Source organism: Aptenodytes forsteri, unplaced genomic scaffold, assembly GCF_000699145.1.
Source record: "Aptenodytes forsteri isolate BGI_AS27 unplaced genomic scaffold, ASM69914v1 Scaffold257, whole genome shotgun sequence".
Taxonomy (NCBI): domain Eukaryota; kingdom Metazoa; phylum Chordata; class Aves; order Sphenisciformes; family Spheniscidae; genus Aptenodytes; species Aptenodytes forsteri.
Window position 1 is genome coordinate 6,517,802 of NW_008795194.1, and position 19,617 is coordinate 6,537,418.

Consider the following 19,617-nt stretch of genomic DNA (forward strand, 5'->3'; position numbering starts at 1 on the left):
TTTCCTTAGGGGGAAGGTGTGAGTTGTAAAGTAGAATTCAAAATGTTTCCCAGCTATAGCCATGTTTCCCAAGAGGCACTGAAAAGACTGAGTTTGTGTATAATTATGAAAGACATTGTCTGGGGATGCCAACTGCGCTGAAATATATGAATGTTTTTAACTCACTAAACATGTCTCAACTGAGCAGCATGCTTATCTAAAAACCAAAATATTACTTTTGATGTTTTAGGTATGCAAAAATTCAGAGATAAGGTAATGCTAAAACCTTACACGTTTGGGCTAGAGCAGTAAAGTTTTTGTTTTGTCTGTGAAGTGATTCTGAAAATAAATTTGTTAAGGCTTTTTCAAACTCAGTCTTAATATTTTGCTACTGCAATCTATATTTCAATAAAGCTTTTATTAACCCTTTTATGAAGAAACAAGCTTAAAATCTGTTGACTCATACACCAGTTACAAGATAAAACACATTTGATTCCAGAAGCTTTGGTGTCACTGTTAGTTTGTTTTCTGGAGAAAGGATCTGATGATTCAATGTTCAGGCAATATTTTTTCTATTGTGTCATAGAATACTGCCTCTATTCTATTTTTTGTCGTAAGAAGTAATGAATTACTTTTTATAAAGCACAGAAACATTTCACACTGAAATAGATTAAAAGTCACTCCAGTCAAAATCTATGCTAATGTCTCCTGTTTACTACACTTAGTGCCACTATAAGCACCTTTGCTGTCTCCCAACACACATTACAGCTCTGAACTAGCACTTTAGACAATGACCTACTGCACCATATCATGATCAGCTAAAAACCCCACTTCTTTAAGACATAAATCCATTTAAAAATCTAGATCTTAGTGCAGTGGGATAAAATACCATACATATGGAAGAAGTGTTTAGTGCCCTTCATTGTTTATTGCCCTTTATTTGCCTTATATATAGCAAAATCCACGAGGAAAATATATTGCCACTTCTTGATGCATTTTCTAATTAACTATAGCAAGTTTACCATACCCTCCAGATCACATATGAATGCGATGCCACTTAAGAAATAAGGGACAGCAACAATCTGAGAGTCGGAGAGAAACCTTTCATACAGTGAAGAATTAGAAAAAGAAAAAAGAAGAAAAAAGCTCCCCCCAAAGGGTTTTTTCCTTTAAAATTAATTCTTGAGTTGTGGACTTTCAGTAGGTGATGAAATATCACACAATCTAAAAAATATTGCAAATAATATATATCTACCTATATATTTTATATGCACACAAATAAAATTTGGCAAAAATAGAACATTTAAAGTTAACTTCATATTTATCCTGTCAATGATAACTGCAGACATAGCCATGAGGAAGCTCTTTTCTGCAGCAGGCATTCGGTGTGTTCACACACTTAATGCTATTAAACTCCAACTACTTCCAGTGGTAGAGTTAGTACCTTTTAAAATTATACTTTGCTTATGTAAGAGTGAACAGTCACTGTGCCATCCCTGATGAACAATGCAGGACATGAAATAGCCCATGGATTTCTTGTCCCGCCCAAACAGCTAGAAATCTAATTGGGGCAAAGGAAAACAAAATATGATAAACACAACCATAAGAGTCAGGAGGGAAAACAAAAAAAAAGCAGTATGAGCTTATGTGGAAACAAACATAGGTACCTATTCATGTAGTGTTTCTGCCCAATGCATTACTGAAACAACATTTTTTTCAATTACCAGTCTGCTATATTCTTTCCCATTAATAGGGTGGTTTCACAAGCCACTGAGCTGTATCTTTGATGTTCATGATAACCATTCCTAACTCTTTGTGAACTCCACTACTTAAATCCCCTCAAATGTCTGTTTATTTTCTCCTGTTACATATTGCTAAAGCATGAGATTAACAGACACAGAGTAGGCCTTCAGGCACTAAGAACGTAAGTTAGCCTAATCTCAAGAAAACAAGATGTGCACTTAACCATAAATATTTTTTTATAATCACAGCAAACATAACATACCTGGTATTCAGTTTTATATAAATTAGTTCTTACGTCAGATCTACTTCTGAGGTTATCCAAAACCCAAACACATAACATTATTTTTACTCTTTCAGGTCTGAATAATATTTACAGACATTAATGCTATATCCATTTCTACAATCATTCGAGACACATTATATAACTTTATTTTTTTTATTTGACAAGCAGCAGTATCATGTTCGTCATTTTTTTTTATATTTTAATGTAGATACAATTATTAGGTTATCTGTCATATTACAATATTTAGGGGTTTTTTTGTGTCTTTTTTTTTTTTTTTTTTTTTTTTTTTTTTTTTTAATACTTTGTCTTAAGATACATTAAAAAACATCAACTGCAAACGTGAAAGGGGAGGAAAAAAAAAAGCATGGTACCCAACCAATTTTCCACATTTCAGCAATACTTCACTCATTCTTTTAGTAAAGTTTTAAGAAATGTCATAATGACATGAGCTTGAAATATCTATAGGCATTTTCATTGACGCTCATGACATGGCACTGGTGATGTTGTAAACAGCAGAAAAACAGGGGCTGCCAAGTGACCAATTATGGAGGCACAGGCCTGCCTCTTCCCACAGGAACACACCAAACAGTGACAGCAATGATCTCCTTACAATCATACCTGCAGGATAGCAACATCATGCTACATAACTGTATTCGTCTGCAGAGGCCTGGCTTCGCTCTATGTACTGTTTGTCTATCAGAACTTCAATACACTTCTTAATCATGCTGATACTTGGGTTAAACCTAGCTCTTGATTGGCTAATTACCTGCAAACAAAAGACACGGTTTTTGTGTTATTTTTATTTACAAGTTATAAATACTATAGAAATATTCGCTAAGGGCTTTAAGGCAAATGCAGTATATTTTTCTTTTAAAGACAGGATTAAATAAACATGGAATAGTTCATTTATAACAATCAACAAAGCATTTCTATACATTAGTGTTGGGACACTTAAACTGACTGCTCAGCTCATTGGTTAGTTTGCCTGCGTGTTAACCAGATTTTTTCAGTCCTCTCGCTTGCTTAATTTGTCACGGTACAAATGAGGATAAATATTCAGGTTAAAAATTAATCTAATATTAAAGCATTTCTTCACTTTATTATTATCACAGTTTAAGCAAAGTGAAAATTTTGTAAAAGCGTATGTGCCTTTCCATGCTGGCTCTGCTAACTGACTTCTCTTCCTAGACCAGGTCCCTTTTACTTCCGTTTATGTACTTTCATTGTTCTGGAATATTTGATTTACAGACTCCCAAATTTTGTTTGAGTTACGTCAGTCTCACTTGAAAATTAAATGCCTGAAGAATGTCTTAATCTTAGTTTTCATAATAGTTTACACAATTCTGAATGGTTAAATTCCACTTGATGGTATTTTTCAAAACTACCTCTGAAGTCAAACACAATTTTCTTCTCAACCATCACCACTTTTGTTACCATAAAAAGATAGAGAAGACATTTTCATTTAATAAAGATTTGTGAAACCTGTGTTTTCTTTATAGTATTAAAAAGACATGTTTAGAAGACATGTAAACAGGGACGTAGCAAATTACAGAAAATCTGACTATAACGTTATAGTAAGACCTTATTCATTCTTGAATAGCACAGTTTAAATATATTAAAAATGCAACCTATCCTCAGAGATTCTACTGCACTAGACAATCAAATTTGCAAGAAAAAATAACACTTCTTTTTCAGGAAATTTGCTGAAAAGCCCTAGATGACACTTTTCATCAGAAAAGACACAGCCCAAGAGGTAATCATTTTGTAAAGTTACGCTACTTTATTGCTCTTGCAGCTGCCAGGATGTGAGATGTGAGCTGGATTTGTTGTGTTTTGTCTAAGTTCCAGCCCATGGTAATGCTGTATACCCGGTCCTGGAAGGCACACGAACTGCTCAGCTGCCTGGAAGGTGTAAATGGAGTCCCCCTACCACTGACCTCCTTTCCTATACAATTTGAGACAATCAGGATGAACCTCTCCTTCTTCAGTCACTGAAGATAGCCCTATGATTTGGCAAGTTCCATCTGGCTATGCTGGAACTTTGTAATACATACAGTAAAAAATTATTTATTGTAAAAACAAATCTATATATGCGTTGTGGAAGAAACTGCCACTGCAGGCAAAACTTTAGATGTCTCTTAATAGTTCTCAGTTTTGCCCATTCTCTTGTAGAGAAGAGGAGGAAATAGTGTGTAGTAACAGAATATGTATATCTATTAACTTGGAAAATTTCTCAAACAAAAGATCTTACTACTCCAGTGTCACAATATATTTTGCCTGTAGTTCCTCATTTATTCTGTAAAGAAAGTGGTTTTTATTTCAGCTGGATTTCCTGTTTTCTTTACAACTTTTCATGGCTGGCTTTGTCCCAGCTCTAGAGCTTGCTAGGGCTCCCTCTGTGAGCCAACAGAACTCACCAGGTAGAACTCACCTAGCAAAGCAAACAAAAAGCTCAGAAGAGTGAGTTTGGTTGGGCTAGCAGCCAAGGGTCTGGTATGTTCCACAGCAGTACAAATGAGAAGAAACTGGGTGCTAACATGCTAATAGATCTGCTCAGATTTCACCTAACTTCAGCCCTACGCTCAAATGGATTGTCATCATCATACTTCATGTATCTACTTAGGACAGAGAAAACAAAAGATAGAATTTTATATTGATACGGGTTTTTTTGTTTTAGTTTTGTTTTATCAAAGATAATACAAATAAGAAGGATGGATAGAAATACCTGATGGTCAGAATAAAACATTTTCTGGGAATGACTGCATTGACCTTTCCCCTCCGCTACTCCCACCGACCAATGAATAACATTTTAAGGGAAATGCTACCTCATCCTGCAAGCGACTGCAGCATGGAGCCACTATCAGGGCTTATCTAACACAATTAACAATTCAGCAAAGACCACATGCTGACATATACAGGTCTACCAAGGGCCTTGAGTATTTTCTTGGACACCTCACCCTAAATGAAATGTGTGGTGCTGTGTCTAACTGTTAGAATCAGAGCTAACTACATTAAGGCTAGGAGTCTTTCAATCATATCTCTAACAACAGTATAATCCTGCCCTTGTATCTCAGAAAAAAATATTAATGAGGTGAAAAAATATTAACCATTCATAGTAAACAGACTTCCTTTCAAAAGATTCATTCTTACTCCTCAAGAAGTCAGACTAGAAATTTTAAGTGAATACATTATATATAAGTATATAAACATGATAGAAGTAACGTCACCATAATTAGTAACAATATCACAAATGAATGTTTTGAGAAATAAAAAGGCTCTTGGCAGTAAATCAAATCTTACTATAAAAATTAAAAGGGGAAAAAAAAAGGAAGTTGGACAGCCAAGAAGTTAGTTATGCATACTGTAAAAGTTTAATAGAAGTGATGGTTATTCATTTTTTAATAAAGGTCAGTCTAGTGAGAAAGCTGAGCATGTTCAACTCAGAACCACTTAGCAGTTTGGTCTTACTCATACAACATGAAGCAAAACAAGTTACTGAGCTCCATGTGGACATAACTAGGTAAAATTTCCACTTAACATGAGATTTTCGTCTTTGTGTTTAAGTATTAACTATGCAAAAACGCGTGTCCCCACAATTTGCTCTAAAACCTGGCAATAATTTCTGAAGTGCCTAAGAGTACATCTGTATCACAGACTGTAGAGACGACACCTAACATTTTAAAGATTCAAGCTCAGGTTCCAGTAACAGTTTAGCTGAGGCAGCATGGAGAATGGCACAAATTAATCCAGAGTACAAAAAAAGAAGGAAAAATTAACCCTAGTGCATTTTTTTGTACTGCTTCACCTTATTGCTTGAGGTTTCACAATTACTCATTTAAGGCTACATCAGGTCCCCACACTATACTGCAGCATAGATATCAATTATTTAGAAGCCTAGACTTCAGTTTTAAATGCTCTAATCCATCTAGGATATAAGTGGTATTCAAAATTGAGAACTAAAGACTAAATGATAACGGATATGATTTTCCAAAGTGTCATAAATTTAGTTAAAAGCTAAGGTAAAAAAAACAATACAGGTGGATGTGGCTGGTGATAGATAAATGGAGCACCAAATTTACTCTCTGCTTAGTTTTTAACTGAGTAACAATCCAAATATCCACCTTTCTTGCAAAGCATGGAAAAGCTCCTGATATTAATAGACCATACTATTCCGCAAGAGTACTGCAAGAGCAAAATGCAGCAGAAGTATGTCAGATAGTGCCTTCTGAGTTAAACAAAGGAAGAAGCAACCAGAAAGGATTTTTTGTTTCCAAAATATAAAAATTTGTAATCTATTCCACCCTTATAAACTGGTCTCGAGCAAAGTACACTTAGAAAACTTTTTCTAAGAATTTGAGAGTAGGGAGAAAAAAGTATTTTCGAAGATGAAACAGGGCTTGCCTACTATCTTCTAGTTTTAACTGAAAATTCTTACAGGATTTAATCATAATTGCATGGATGATTTAAGTAACAGGAAACCAAATAACCAAAAACTTTGAGAACTAATCAGGACCTACGCTGCCTCACCTTTTAGATATTCAAAATCAGATTTCTTAAATTAAGCTTGCTTTCAGAGTATTTGTGTACAAGCACTATTTCAATATCCAAAACGTTTAAGATGTCTCACATTGCATGTTCTGGGCTTACAAGCTCTCTGTAGCTGCTTATTTTTTTTAGGAAATAAAAATTAAGCGGTGGGTGTGGTAAACTGTTTCCTCCATCACCACAAGACAAAAAGCACACAGCAGATCTCAAAATGACCGAATGCCTCTCCACCTCCATGCTCAAAATGGTCCAATAAAGTAGGAATCTTACTCCCTCCCCAACCAGTCTGCTCTGAAGCTATCCAGCAAGGCTCAGGAGACAGAGGAATGAATTAGACTGAAGAACAAACGCCTTGGAAGGCTGAGAAAACTAAAACTGGGAACTGGTTGGTAGGAGCAAAGGTTAGATTGGAATAAGAAATACAATCAGCCAGGCAACTAGCACAGATAGGAGCGTGAGAAAAACTAAAGAAATAGCACTTCCTTCCCAGCCAGTCTGTGATAGTTCACAGATCATTAATCTAGAATCTAAAAAATCTAGACAACTGTACCACTTAATGGAAAAGGGAGATTAAGAAGTGCATGTCTACATACTCAGACAACTTTTAAAATTTAAGCCATAAATTAGAATAAAATCACGATTAGAGCTCAAAATTGGCTAGGTGCTTCTGTGGAAATTCCATATCTGGAATATCCATACTCAGTTTTTCAATTGAACCTATAGCTTTGGCAATGGTTCTTATAGGATACATCATCTGTTGGCATAGAACCAGCCAACAGGAAAGAGCAAGCACAGAGGCACTTAATGCTTTACTGCTAAGACACATTTACAAGATTGAGGGATCACAGCTAGTGCTCCAGTACTGCACTAGACTCCAGTGAAATTAGTATGAAATCAAAGTAGACTCCAATGAAATTCTCACTAATTTCACTGAAATATTACTTTTGACACGGGAGAATTTTGTGGTCAGATGTTTTACTCAACTATCCTGAAGATTTTCATCAAATCATGTTTAAGAAGAGGATTTCATCTTACCTCCTGAATAAGAGCATTATGTCGCAACACTTTACGTGCTTTCATGATACGGACTATAGCAGCTTGAAGATACATTTTTCTGTCTTCATCTACAGCACTTCTGGTCTGCTCCATCTCCTGCGATATCAGAAGAACGTTAATGCTTAGAATATAGTAAGATCAATAAACACTTCATAAAAGTATCCTGAATCTATACTTTTTACTTTATTAAAGGTGGTCAATTAATACAAAAATCTAGGTGAAGTTCAATTCCAGGCAAAGTACTTCTGTAAATTAAGAATACCAGGTTTCATGAAAGTCAGCAGGAAGGTAGGAGAGAGACATCTCATCCCTTTAGGGAGAAAGGTGGGCAGAATTTACTATAATGTATTGAGTTTGGGAGCACATACATCTCTTGTACAAAATCATTTGTCTTAGGAGATAGAGGGAACATGGATTATCAACACTGGACTTAATTTTAGTTGACGAAGGACACAAAACCGTAGAAAAACAGATTGGTTCTGCTGTTCCTGGAAGAAGTTGCTTTTATAAACACCACCAACAAAAAACTTCCATTAGATAAGACAAGTTAAATGTCAATCCCATTTGGTACAACAGGAATAGCTCGTTTATCTTTTTCATCTTCTTTCTTATTCCCTATTCCATCTTCTCCTGCCTATATTTTAAGTACAAAAAATTTGCAGTGCTTAAGCTTTAAACTTAAACAATTTGTTTACAGTGATATAAATCTTACACAGGGACTCTTACATCTGCTTACACCAAACTAATACAATAAATTCAATTTTAGAAAAATAAGCTTCCTAAGCTGTTCAAGCTAGAAGCACCAAAGAATACTTGCCTGTGGTGTGTCTTTCTGCATTGATGTAGTAATTTTAAATTTTGTTCGTTTACTACTGAAGTTCATATTTAATGAAAACGTAGACTCTGTCTCTATGTCTTCCTGCAATAAAGAATCTTTTTAAAAAAATCAGAAATGGAACGAGAAAATGATAACAATTCACTCTGAAAAAACATAGTTAGAGGCTTGCATACATACAAACAATTTCAGCAGATTTGTAGTTGGAAATTCTAAAATGCCACTTGAACCAGGTCAATTTTTAAAGCTACAGTTTAACTAACCTAGAAATCAAGTCTATTTTAGAAAACACTATAAAGAACTCTGACACACGAGTATTTTTAACAAGTCAATATGATTAAAGCAATTTGTTTTAATACTCAACAGCTTATCTTAGTTGCAAACACTCTCCATTTAAACTCATTTTCTCCCTTCAAAGAAAGCAGGATTTGCATTTATTTATTGCAGAACCTCAAGAGAGCGAGCTGTTGCTTTCACAACTATTACTAATGTTGCCTTCCAGAACTTAAGGAAAAACATTCAAGCATTTTGTTATGTTATAGCAGAAACAGTTGACAAACTGCACCTTCTGCAGTTCCACATCTATCTGTACATTTCTAATTTTTTCCTGTCAGAATCTCAATTCTTTTCCACGCATGTAAAAGTCCATTTCTTTCAATAAATGGTAACTATTCCCTGCAGTCCAAACACCTTTACATTCAACTAACAGAATGACCTGACTGATCTCTGCAGTTTCCAGGCAAGAGTCTGTGCAAGCATTACCAATTTCCAGCCGAATAAAGTTACTGGGCTTCTTAGACTTTGGAATCTTGCCAAACCATGGTTGCCTCAAGTGCAAATACTTTAGTAAACACAGTCAATATTTACCTAAATATATACTCAAAACGATATTAATTCTAATTTTATATTCTGCAACAAATATTCTTTATTATAATATTTTATAATATCCAGGCATAGTATAGAAAATTTAACATGAAAGGCCAAAGATCAACAGCTTTAAGAAATATGTCAACATTAAATTTTAGCACTATTGTGCTTACATGGTTGAGTATAAACCAAAATAAATTGTGTTCTGCATGAACTGAAAAAGCATGATTCTAATGAATCAACAAAGATTTTGCCAAAAGTTTCTTTTTTTTTTTCTCTTTCCAAAAAACCCAAACAAACAAAAGCAAACTACAACATTTAACACACTGTACTTTTCTGTGCTCAGATACAGGTAAAGAGAAGTTAGCGTATTTAATTTCACTGCTTAAGGCACTAAAGTTCACTGGCTTATTCAGTAAGTAAGCCAGTAGACTGTCTACAGATCAGCTTTCACATTGCTGAATGGAGTGCAAGGAAACCAAGATTAGCAGAGATGTTTGAATACAATAGCCTGCAAGTTAAAGAAGCAGAAAATGTGGTGGTAAACGTTAAAAGGTAAAAGGGTTGGAAAGCTATACCATTCACTTTTCAATGACATATGCTTAAAGAAACTGGCAAAAGCTCATACGACAGGTATAAATAAATGCAAATCCTTTAAATAATGGGCAACTTTCTATGATTATGAAAAATCTCACTGTTTTAGGTAATAGCTCCCAGTGTTATATTTCACCCATGGTTTAACAGACATCTTCCCAGCCACTGTTCCAACCTGAGCTCATTTCTAGATATTGGAAGCATGTCCTATGCTTCAGCCAAGCATCAGACCTTCCTTGTGATCTCACTTTCCATTTTCTAATATTTTCCTGGTTAAAAAAAAAAGCAGCTATCAGAGCAGCTTTGGATTTCTTCTTGTAAGCGAAATGAACAGCTTATCTCAGTTTCTTCTGCCTGATGCTGTCTGAGTAACTTGGGCTTTCTGGGCTAGCTGGAAGCACATGCTGAAGTTTGTATGGTATGCACAGGCACTTCTGTAGTGTTTCTTAACAGACACCTGTGCCCTTCACTGTATGGGAAAAAGGGTAACTGGTTTCACGTAGGTCGTACAGAAGTCTGAGGCAGAGTCAGAAACAGAACCTGTATCAACCCTTGCCTTAACCACAAACAAAGCTCAGATATTACTGGAATTCCATGAAACTCATGGAATGATGGAGTTTGGCAAATTGCAGCAAAAATCCTCTCTTCACAAGCCCCTCTTGCTCCCTTTCCTCTTCCCTCCTCCTCCTGTAATGTGTCAGCAAGGAAGAACATGGTTCCTGTTACTTTCAGTCTCTTAAATCCCACAATTTTTTTTTTTTTAGGATCTCTGTAAGACTCTGTTTTACTACTCAGGCTCCTTCTCATGATTCAGTACAACTTTGAAAGTGGTGTATTTAAAGAGTATTCCCCTCCAACAGCAGCAAGTCTAAAGCCATACAGGTGAAATGCAACAGAAACAATAAAGAGTCCTAGCATTATTACCTTTTCAGCATACCATGCTATTATAGGCATATAGAGCAAAGAAAGATAGCCTACTTCCTCCTATCCCTTTCCTCATACATACAGATTTATAATTGTTCACAAGGGTCAATAATACATTTAGGAAAAAAAAAAGCAAACAGTGGATTCTTTCATATTAAAAAAAAGCCCTCAACAAATAGTAGAATCACAGGACTAAAAACGTGAAACTTTTTTATACCATTACTGCATACCTTGCCTGAGTCATGGTTGATCATTTTGACGTCAAGTAAGGATTTGATGGTTTTTGTCAGTTCCTTCTCATTCATTTGTGTACTATCCTGAAGCTCCTTGTAACTGACAGTTTCACTGTTGTTGAAGGCAAGCAACACTGCCATTTGGTATGTTGTGACCATGGCTACATAAGGTTTGCACAAATAATTCATTTTTACTTCACCTGTAATGATACAAGTAGTATTTTATAAACTGATGGAATGTGCTGAAAAGTCATCTGAAGCCTAACTGCTAGAGCTCCTCATACATTTCCAGACATTCAATTCACACTTAAGTATGCATTTAACACTTGGATTGGGAAGATGAAAACTGATGTTGTGAATTTACACATATAGAATGTGGTCTGCAACAAAAATAACTCTGATAAACTATGAATACTAGAACAGTAGTGTTTTCAAGAAAAAAATAAACCTACAGTGTTGAATTTGAATAATGCAACATAATTTATAGTAATAAAAAAAGGAAATTCCAGATAGCCTCAACGCATTGCAATGCATAAACTTCAATTAGTGATAGCTTACACAGAATTACAGAATAGTGATGACAGGAAAGTTGTTCAAAGGAAAGATTTAAAAACAAAATAAAAGACTTGTCCAGTAAAATTTTTCACAATTTTATTATATTCTTTAAATTCCCCTGAAATTAAAAAAAAAAAGAAAAAAAGAAAAAGAGCACTGAAGAAATCTGCCTGAAAGCAGATTCAGATTTTCTGTGTGAAGGTGAGTGTGAGTTAACAGCAACCTTCCATTATCAGAACTAAATTTTCATTACATTATATTGTATGCTAGTCTGGTTTTCACCTCCATGTAACATGCTGTGGTGCTCAGTCATTAAAGCCTGATACTGAAACCACTTGAAATAAAACATGATTGACTGATACTTACTAAACTAAGCTACAACTTTATATATCTCTTCTAAGATGTTTTTTAACATATATTTCTATATAGTAAATAAAACCAGAAGTAAATATATAAATGTATTTACTTAGATACTTACACATCTGAGTAAAATAGTATAATATGCATTCTTAAAATTATTTAATATTCAGCTAAGGGACATCTGATACTACAGAAACAATTCCAGGGCAATTGTTATTAACTCAGCAGTTCTGCAGTGCTGTTTTTTAGTTAAGAGTGTGCAACTCTACTTTTACTTGGATTTAATAAATCACAGATAACATATGCAAGTTTACAAACCATAAATTTAGGAAATACTAAGCAGTAATTATTAAATTAATTTATAATGCAAAATAAGTCAGTTGACTTTATAGACAATATAATGTTCCAACTCCGAAGTCTGTTGCCATTTGAAAAGGACTTTTAACAAATAATTGTCAGTTGTATAGAGCATAAGTTTAGCAAAGCACTTATTTTTACCTGTACAAAGATAATGTAACCAAGTAAGCTTCCTTCCACTAAAATGCTGACTGTAAAATAATTCAAACTGCAAAACAAAATGAACTTAAATTAGTCACACATATAAATACTTAAAACAGTTTATTATCACACTACCGCCCCAGCAAAGAAATACTGGTTTTATGTTCACCATATTGATGCAAACATTGCGTATCAATTCATGACAGCATCTTCCTTTAGAAGATGGGTGATGGACTGGACATCAGTCATTTACCAAGCTACTTGAACATATTAATGTATCACTTGATGACTAAATCAAAAAGATTGTTGACACATTCACACTCTCAAAGCATAAAATACTGTAATTAAACAACGTTCCAAGGAAGTATCAACTCTACCAAATTTAAAAGAATTCCTAGGAGGTTCTAGCAATCAATCTTATTAGGTTTTATTATGATGTTCCTTCCATATAAAAACAAGTGTATTTTTATTTTTTCACCTTGGTGAAATCATTCTATATTCCATGGTTTTGATATCCTATTTAAAATCAATCGAGAAAATCCATTTTACTGATTTTTTTTTTTTTTTAACAACATCCTTCAAAAACCAAACTTTTAGTTAACAGGTATTTCCCACAGTCAGCTACACATTGACTTTCATGATGAATCTCATCTTATATTCCTGAATGTGTTTTTAGGGGGGAATTCTAAAAGAGCAAGCTTGAAAGTGGGCACATTTTTTGCCACCTTCCAATTTGGGTTTCAGGATAGACACAAGTACACAGCTTGCAAACATCTCAGAATCAGGAAGTGACTACAGATCCTCGAATTTCTAGTGAAACCTTCCAAAACCTATTTTCACAAAGCAGCACACATTTATGATTTAGGAAGTAACACTTCAAAGTTGTGCTGACAGCCAAAAATTGAAGCATTCCCTCTCAAAATCAGTATTTTTAAAATCTTACATACAAAACTAGCTTTAGTAGTAATGCTAATTTCTTCCTTCTTTGTTTGATTTTTACATGAATTTCTTGTCATTATGAGAAGCGCTACATCAGTCATTCTGGAAAGCATTTTTTCCTGACATTTGAATTATACACATACAAATATATAGCAGAACGGGAATATGAAAAAAAAAATTACCTCTAAACAAGAAAAGGTCTTAAAAACAACTTTAAAATTCCTCTCCTTAAGAAATGAAGTTTTTGGTTTTGTGCAAGTGAAAATTAGCTATGCAGTTTGAAATCTGGCACTAAAGGGCACAAATCTGGCTACTGTAAATGAGACCACTTTCCAGAAGACTCTAGGAATGTAATTCCTAGAAGATTCTTTCAAAACTATACTTATGTACACTTAAATGTCATTTTCACCAACAGAGTATAAGAGAAAAAAGGGCAGAAATGACCTGTGGACTGTGATAAGAAAAATCAAATTTACAGAGAAGCAGCAAAATCATCTTATTATCATATTATATGCAATCCATCAGTCCTACCATTCCTGGAAACTAGCAAGCAGTGGAGAAAGAATAAGAAAAAGCCCTAGGAAACAAAATGGAACACTGGATTTTGGAGAACAAATATATTCCAGAATGTTTAAAAAAACCCCAACCTTTTGAGGACGTGGCTTTCAGCTTACTTATTCTGTGGGCTAAACTGATGCAGAAAAGTTACTCTGACAGGAAGGAAAAGAAGAATTTCTCCAAAGACTAGAGTGGAAATTTATGGCAAGGCTTGTAAAAATCAGATTTTATTTTAACATACGTAGTATAAGAGTCTGATCATTTTGCTTGTAAGGAGGAATAGAAAAATGGGGATTTTTAGTAGCATTTTAGTAGGTACAGCATTCTCTTGGATGTCCTCTGAAAATAACTGAAATCTGGCTGAAAATCCAACAGAAAAAAAAAAATATAAATTTGACTTTAATCTTACGTATTATCCCTATAGCCAAGAGGAACAAATCAGACTGCATGTATTGGCAAGTGCCTGCTAAACCTTAGGTTTAGTATTTAAGCTTCTTTTTTTTTTTAAGAAAAAAAACAGAAATTTTGCTCTCATACTTCCTATCTGAAAGAAACAAAGTGTGGCTTGCAGACTAATCCTAATTTAAGGTCTAACTACTTTTTGGCAATGAGAAAAGCTTAAGCAGATTCAAAGAACCTTTCCTTAAAATTGGATCAAACCCCCCTACACCCCATGTAGCCAACACTGTACACGTCAATTTGGCTTACTCTGATTTGGTCTGGCAACTCTGATTAACATCCAAGGAAAATACAAGAAGGGGGACTTTTGACCTCTTTAAGAATCAGGTGTTTCTCCACCCACAAGCTTACATAGTATGAAAACCAGGATTTGTATACCAATCAAATAAATATATATTTATAGGAAGCTCCAGCAGCCTTGGAGCCTGAAAAAGCTGCTAAACAGTTTGCCCAGTTACAGAGGTACTCCCATACTTTGGAGTGCAACTGCAAAATGTTTTCTTCTTTCTAAATCCTGGCCAGAATCCTGAGAGAACTCTCTTCATGGGTCAAATGATCAAATTTGACAGTAAAGACAGACATTGTCAATTTTTCAAAGACTCCCCAAGGTCATGTTCTGTTTCCTCAGGGGATTACGAGTATAATTTAGAGCATTAGTTCTAGCTAGGTGACACATGAATAAGTTTGCTCCTTTGAACTGGCAAAACAGTGAAGTTAGGCAAGCAACCCAGAGTCTGAGCTGCTTCTGATATGCAAGTCCGTAACAATTTTCCAACTGAGGCACAACTGACAATACTCCTATTTTAAACCCACAAAGAACAGCAAAATGTCACCAATCACCTTCTCTGTATCCCATAGTATAGGTTGGAAACTATTATATTGCTAAAACCAAGTGCCACTTAACAGATTTTTTAAGCAGGTTTTATACCTTAAATTGCTATCTGATCTAAATTATAATGGCAAATGTCTGCTTCTGTGGTGAAGGAGCTTTTTCGTGTATTACTATTTGTGTATTTATTCTGCTTTTATTTCCGCTGCGTTATGTCCAATAATATGAAATGGTTTTTGCCTAAAATGTACTTCACCATTAAATACACTTTGGCAGAGATCAACACACATATTCTGTATTTTAACACAAACATTGTACAGATAACATTTAGAACACAATAATATAATCAAAAGTAATAAAATATTCCACCTCTACAAAGCAGAAATAACTACATAAAAAGAGAATATTCGGCCAAAGTAAAACCTTTACTGCTTTGAGAATTCGCAAAATTAACTTTGAAGAAGTTTGCATGAAGCTTGATTTTGAATGGCTCCTATGAAATATGGGACAGGAAATCTGTATCTGCATTTTAATCTGCTACTAAATCTGTTCAGATTTAATATTAGAAACAAAATCTTCTTTTATCTAAATATTAGGAATTGGTTTTAAAGCTAAGAATCAAAACAGTTCATCTGATTGTATTTATTAGTGTCTCCCTCATGAGTCATAAAGTGTAGAAGAGAGATGTGAAAAATAAAGAAAAGCTATGCAAAAACATACATAAATTCAGTATGTCATTTGGGTGACCTTCCCAAATTTCATATGGACTGGCAACAGGATAGCCATGATTTACAAACAAAATGAAGCAGCTCAGGTTTTTCCTTTGTTAGAGTGATCATCTTTTATTTGGAGTTATTTTACATTTTCCACATTTACAAGAAGCCTCCTACTAACCTACCATCTGTACACTTTTTTCCAGTTCCTGAGGAATTGCAAATGTAGAAGAAGGAGCCTGAGTTAGAGGCCATGCACCAGCCTAAAGGTATCAGGAAACATAAAAGCATTAACATGTTCATACAATATATACATTAAGAAAAAACAACACTATTAAACAGATGTATAGTGTATATTATGCCGTAAGACATTCAATTTACACCAGAAGTTTTACTACTCATTTTTTACTACTCATTATGCATGCCCCACTGAGGTATTAATTCAAGACAAGAACACAAGGCATTTTACATCACTATTGTTTAGTGTGCTAGTGGGTGAACTTTAAAAAGAAAAACTAAGAAAATAAATTATTCCACAGTGATCACAAGGTGTCAGTTTCCATATGAGAAGTATTCATCGTTAGAAAAGTTGTTCACTTATTATCAAAACATAAAAATAAAGTACAAATAACTCAATAGTAATAAACATACATTAGTACCTGTAGAACATATATCTGAAAACTAATTCCCAAATCTATAATCGTGTCCTGGTTTTTGATAAAGTTGTTGAATTTATTGTTGAGATCAGCACTAACACTCATGTCTGTATACATTCGATGGAGCTTGCTGGTAAATTCATAACCACAGGCTTGCTGTGAAGAAATATTGTAACAGGTTTCACAGTGAAAACAGTACTTATTATATAAATTATGCACATTCACTACTAAAATATGAAAATCTAGTCAGCAGTGTTGTTATAATATTTACAGAGAACACTAGTTACAATAGAAAACAAACATAAAAGAAAATTATCAGATTTATCTTAGTTTCACTTTCTATACATTGATTTATATGAACAATGTTATTTTATAAAATTGAAAGATAGAGATAGTTTATGGAAGTCCTTGGTACTTTTATAATGTAAATATGAATTATTTGAATACACTTAATAAAACTACCCAAAACCTCATAAAAATCTCAAATGCCTAAGTGATACTTGGCCATATATCTTTCACAGACTACCAAGAAATTAGTTTTTCCTTTCAGCTATTGGAAACAGGTTCTACTGATTGCCGAGTTATCTCTGGCACCCTCTGCTGCTCCCTCTCAACATTACATACTCCTATGTGTGTTTATTCTGCATTAGAAGAATATCACATTACCTTTAGTTTATTAATCATGGCTTCTTCAGAATCCATAGACATAGACAAACCATGAATTAATCTTTTTGCCAACATTCTGGCATAGAACTGCATAAAAAAAATCAGATATGAGGATTTTTAAAAGCATAACCATTCTTCAAGTATACTTTAAATGCAACATTTTAACATTTACTGAATATCAAAAGTTACCTTTTGGAATACATCTTTGTCATCAATGTATTTGAAAACAGTAATGAAACTTGTAAGTTTGTCTTCTACTTCATTCTCTGTCATTCCTTTTGCTGATTTCTTCAACAAGTTGTCGCAGTACTTGGCCAGCTCAAGTTAAAAAAAGAAAAAACAAACCCAAACCTACTTGTCAAGCTTGAGAACAAATGTATGCCAAGGTATTCCAAACTTCTACACAAAAGTTAAAGCATGAAATAAGTCACAGTATATAGTCTCATGTTCTATTACAAGGGCTGTATTCATAGGTAAACGATACATACTACATCCACAGAAAATACAAATTCTTTGTCAAAAATTACAACTGCACCAATTTTGCACACCCACAAAATGTGTGTGCAGGTTAAGTTATTTATTACTACTGAAATAGACACCTGAGGCTGACTTAGTGTGACAAATGGATATTCATGTAATGGACCTTATGCCAATTCATTTGACAGTTATAAAAAAGTATTATTACTTTCTACAGTAACGTATATCACTTACCAACTCAGGTGCTTTGCAGATCGACTTGGGCTCCCTATAGTTAACTACTGATGTCAAAGCCTACAGTGGAACATAGAGCAAAGAGAAACAATGTAAATGACTTAAAACTTTTTATTTTATGAAATTTGAAGAAATCAAAAAAATGTTCAGGGCAAAGACCATCTGAGACCCTATAAAACTGAACTCCACAAAAGGGGATCAAAAAAGAAATAATGAATAAAAGGGTTTGAGTTACTGCTCTGTGAGAATTTGTGTGTTGAACATTTTAAAGTTGAGATTTAAGTAAAAGTGGAAAGAGTAGAGGAACAGAAGCGCAGAAAGCAGGAGAACAAATTAAGTTCTGATTAGAAACTTAAATGTAAAAGTATGAAGATTTTGGTATACAGCAATATGTATGGTCCAAAAGTATGGATGGAAAGAAACTGAGGAATAATTGCAGATAAAGCAGATTTGAGCAGCAGCACATCAACGGCAGCTTACATCTACAGCATGTATCTTGAGCCGAAAAACATACATGGTATGCTTACAATAGTAAGAAAGGACAGATCTTTTGGTTGTTGGATTTTTTGATAGACTAAAGAGGAGAGAAAAAAATTGTTGAAAGTGAAAATTCAAAGCAGTGCAGTACAAAAAATATGGCAGCTGAAGAAAACCTGAGTATGAGGAAAAAGAAATGGAAGGAGATAATGGCAGTTTAGAATTGGAAGTTGTAAACAAAGATATCAGAATCATCAAGATTAGACATATCACATTTAAATTAACATTTTAAGCTAATACGAAACCAGAAATATTGCATGACCATAGTTCCTAGAAACTACAGTTCCTTCTATGGAAGGAAATTATTATTGTTATTGTTATAAAGAAGAACTGACAAGCAACTCTTTCGTACAATGCCTCAACATTCCGGTATTTGATAATAGGTCCCTAGAATTCCTGTGAGAAAGGAATGCATGACTTGACAAGAAATATGAAACTCTTTGACGCTTAAAGCACTCTTTTGCAATAATACTGGAGGCAACAACAGCAGTTTTGATATCCACCATGAAAAACTGACAGCAGATTAAGATTTTAAATATTTATTGTATTAAAGATCACTGAAGTGAAGAACTGATATGTTTAAGGAAAAAGTACGTTGCCTATGTGCCAGCAAATGTAGTTGTCAATCTCATATTACTCCACCTTCTGGTACACGACATTAACTGCAATTGAGACAGAAATGTCTCAATGGGCACTGAAATAAGCATTTGTTTTAAAATACTAAATAATTATTTTCTCAATATCACAAATACAGATCGGTAACTACTATTGATATTATTACTGGTATTTTCATCACTATGTCTTTCCAGATTAACCTTGGCTGAAAATTATCAAAGTTTAGACTATGACCCTAACTACAAACCGCAATTACTGTAAACACCACAAAAGAGCAATGGAATGTATGCATGTATCCTGTGATAGCAAATTACAGATAGGAAAGTAGTAAGTGCACTCTCTAGGAAAAAGATACAAGGATATATGGGAAAGAGTGGGAAATGTTTAGATAAAATGTAATTCTTTTTTGAGGAGGAGCCACTCAATCCTTCAGGAGCCCCTGCATGTTTTACAGAATTAAAT

The 19,617-nt window shown here is 34.2% G+C and overlaps 1 protein-coding gene across 2 annotated transcripts in view; it reads right to left on the bottom strand.

Moving 5' to 3' along the window:
* Positions 1-380: 380 nt before the first annotated feature.
* Positions 381-19,617, bottom strand: part of CUL2 (cullin 2) — a 51,959-nt gene continuing 32,722 nt past the window's right edge. For both annotated transcript variants that reach the window (XM_019471890.1, XM_009278631.2), the window contains 10 exons: positions 18,004-18,063; positions 17,482-17,610; positions 17,293-17,379; positions 16,630-16,782; positions 16,156-16,233; positions 12,473-12,539; positions 11,057-11,259; positions 8,424-8,525; positions 7,586-7,702; positions 381-2,771 (listed from right to left, as the gene is read on the bottom strand). In XM_019471890.1, the coding sequence (XP_019327435.1) occupies positions 2,640-2,771; positions 7,586-7,702; positions 8,424-8,525; positions 11,057-11,259; positions 12,473-12,539; positions 16,156-16,233; positions 16,630-16,782; positions 17,293-17,379; positions 17,482-17,610; positions 18,004-18,063 (1,128 nt within the window). In that variant the 3' untranslated portion in view covers positions 381-2,639. The remainder of the gene's footprint in view (positions 2,772-7,585; positions 7,703-8,423; positions 8,526-11,056; positions 11,260-12,472; positions 12,540-16,155; positions 16,234-16,629; positions 16,783-17,292; positions 17,380-17,481; positions 17,611-18,003; positions 18,064-19,617) is intronic.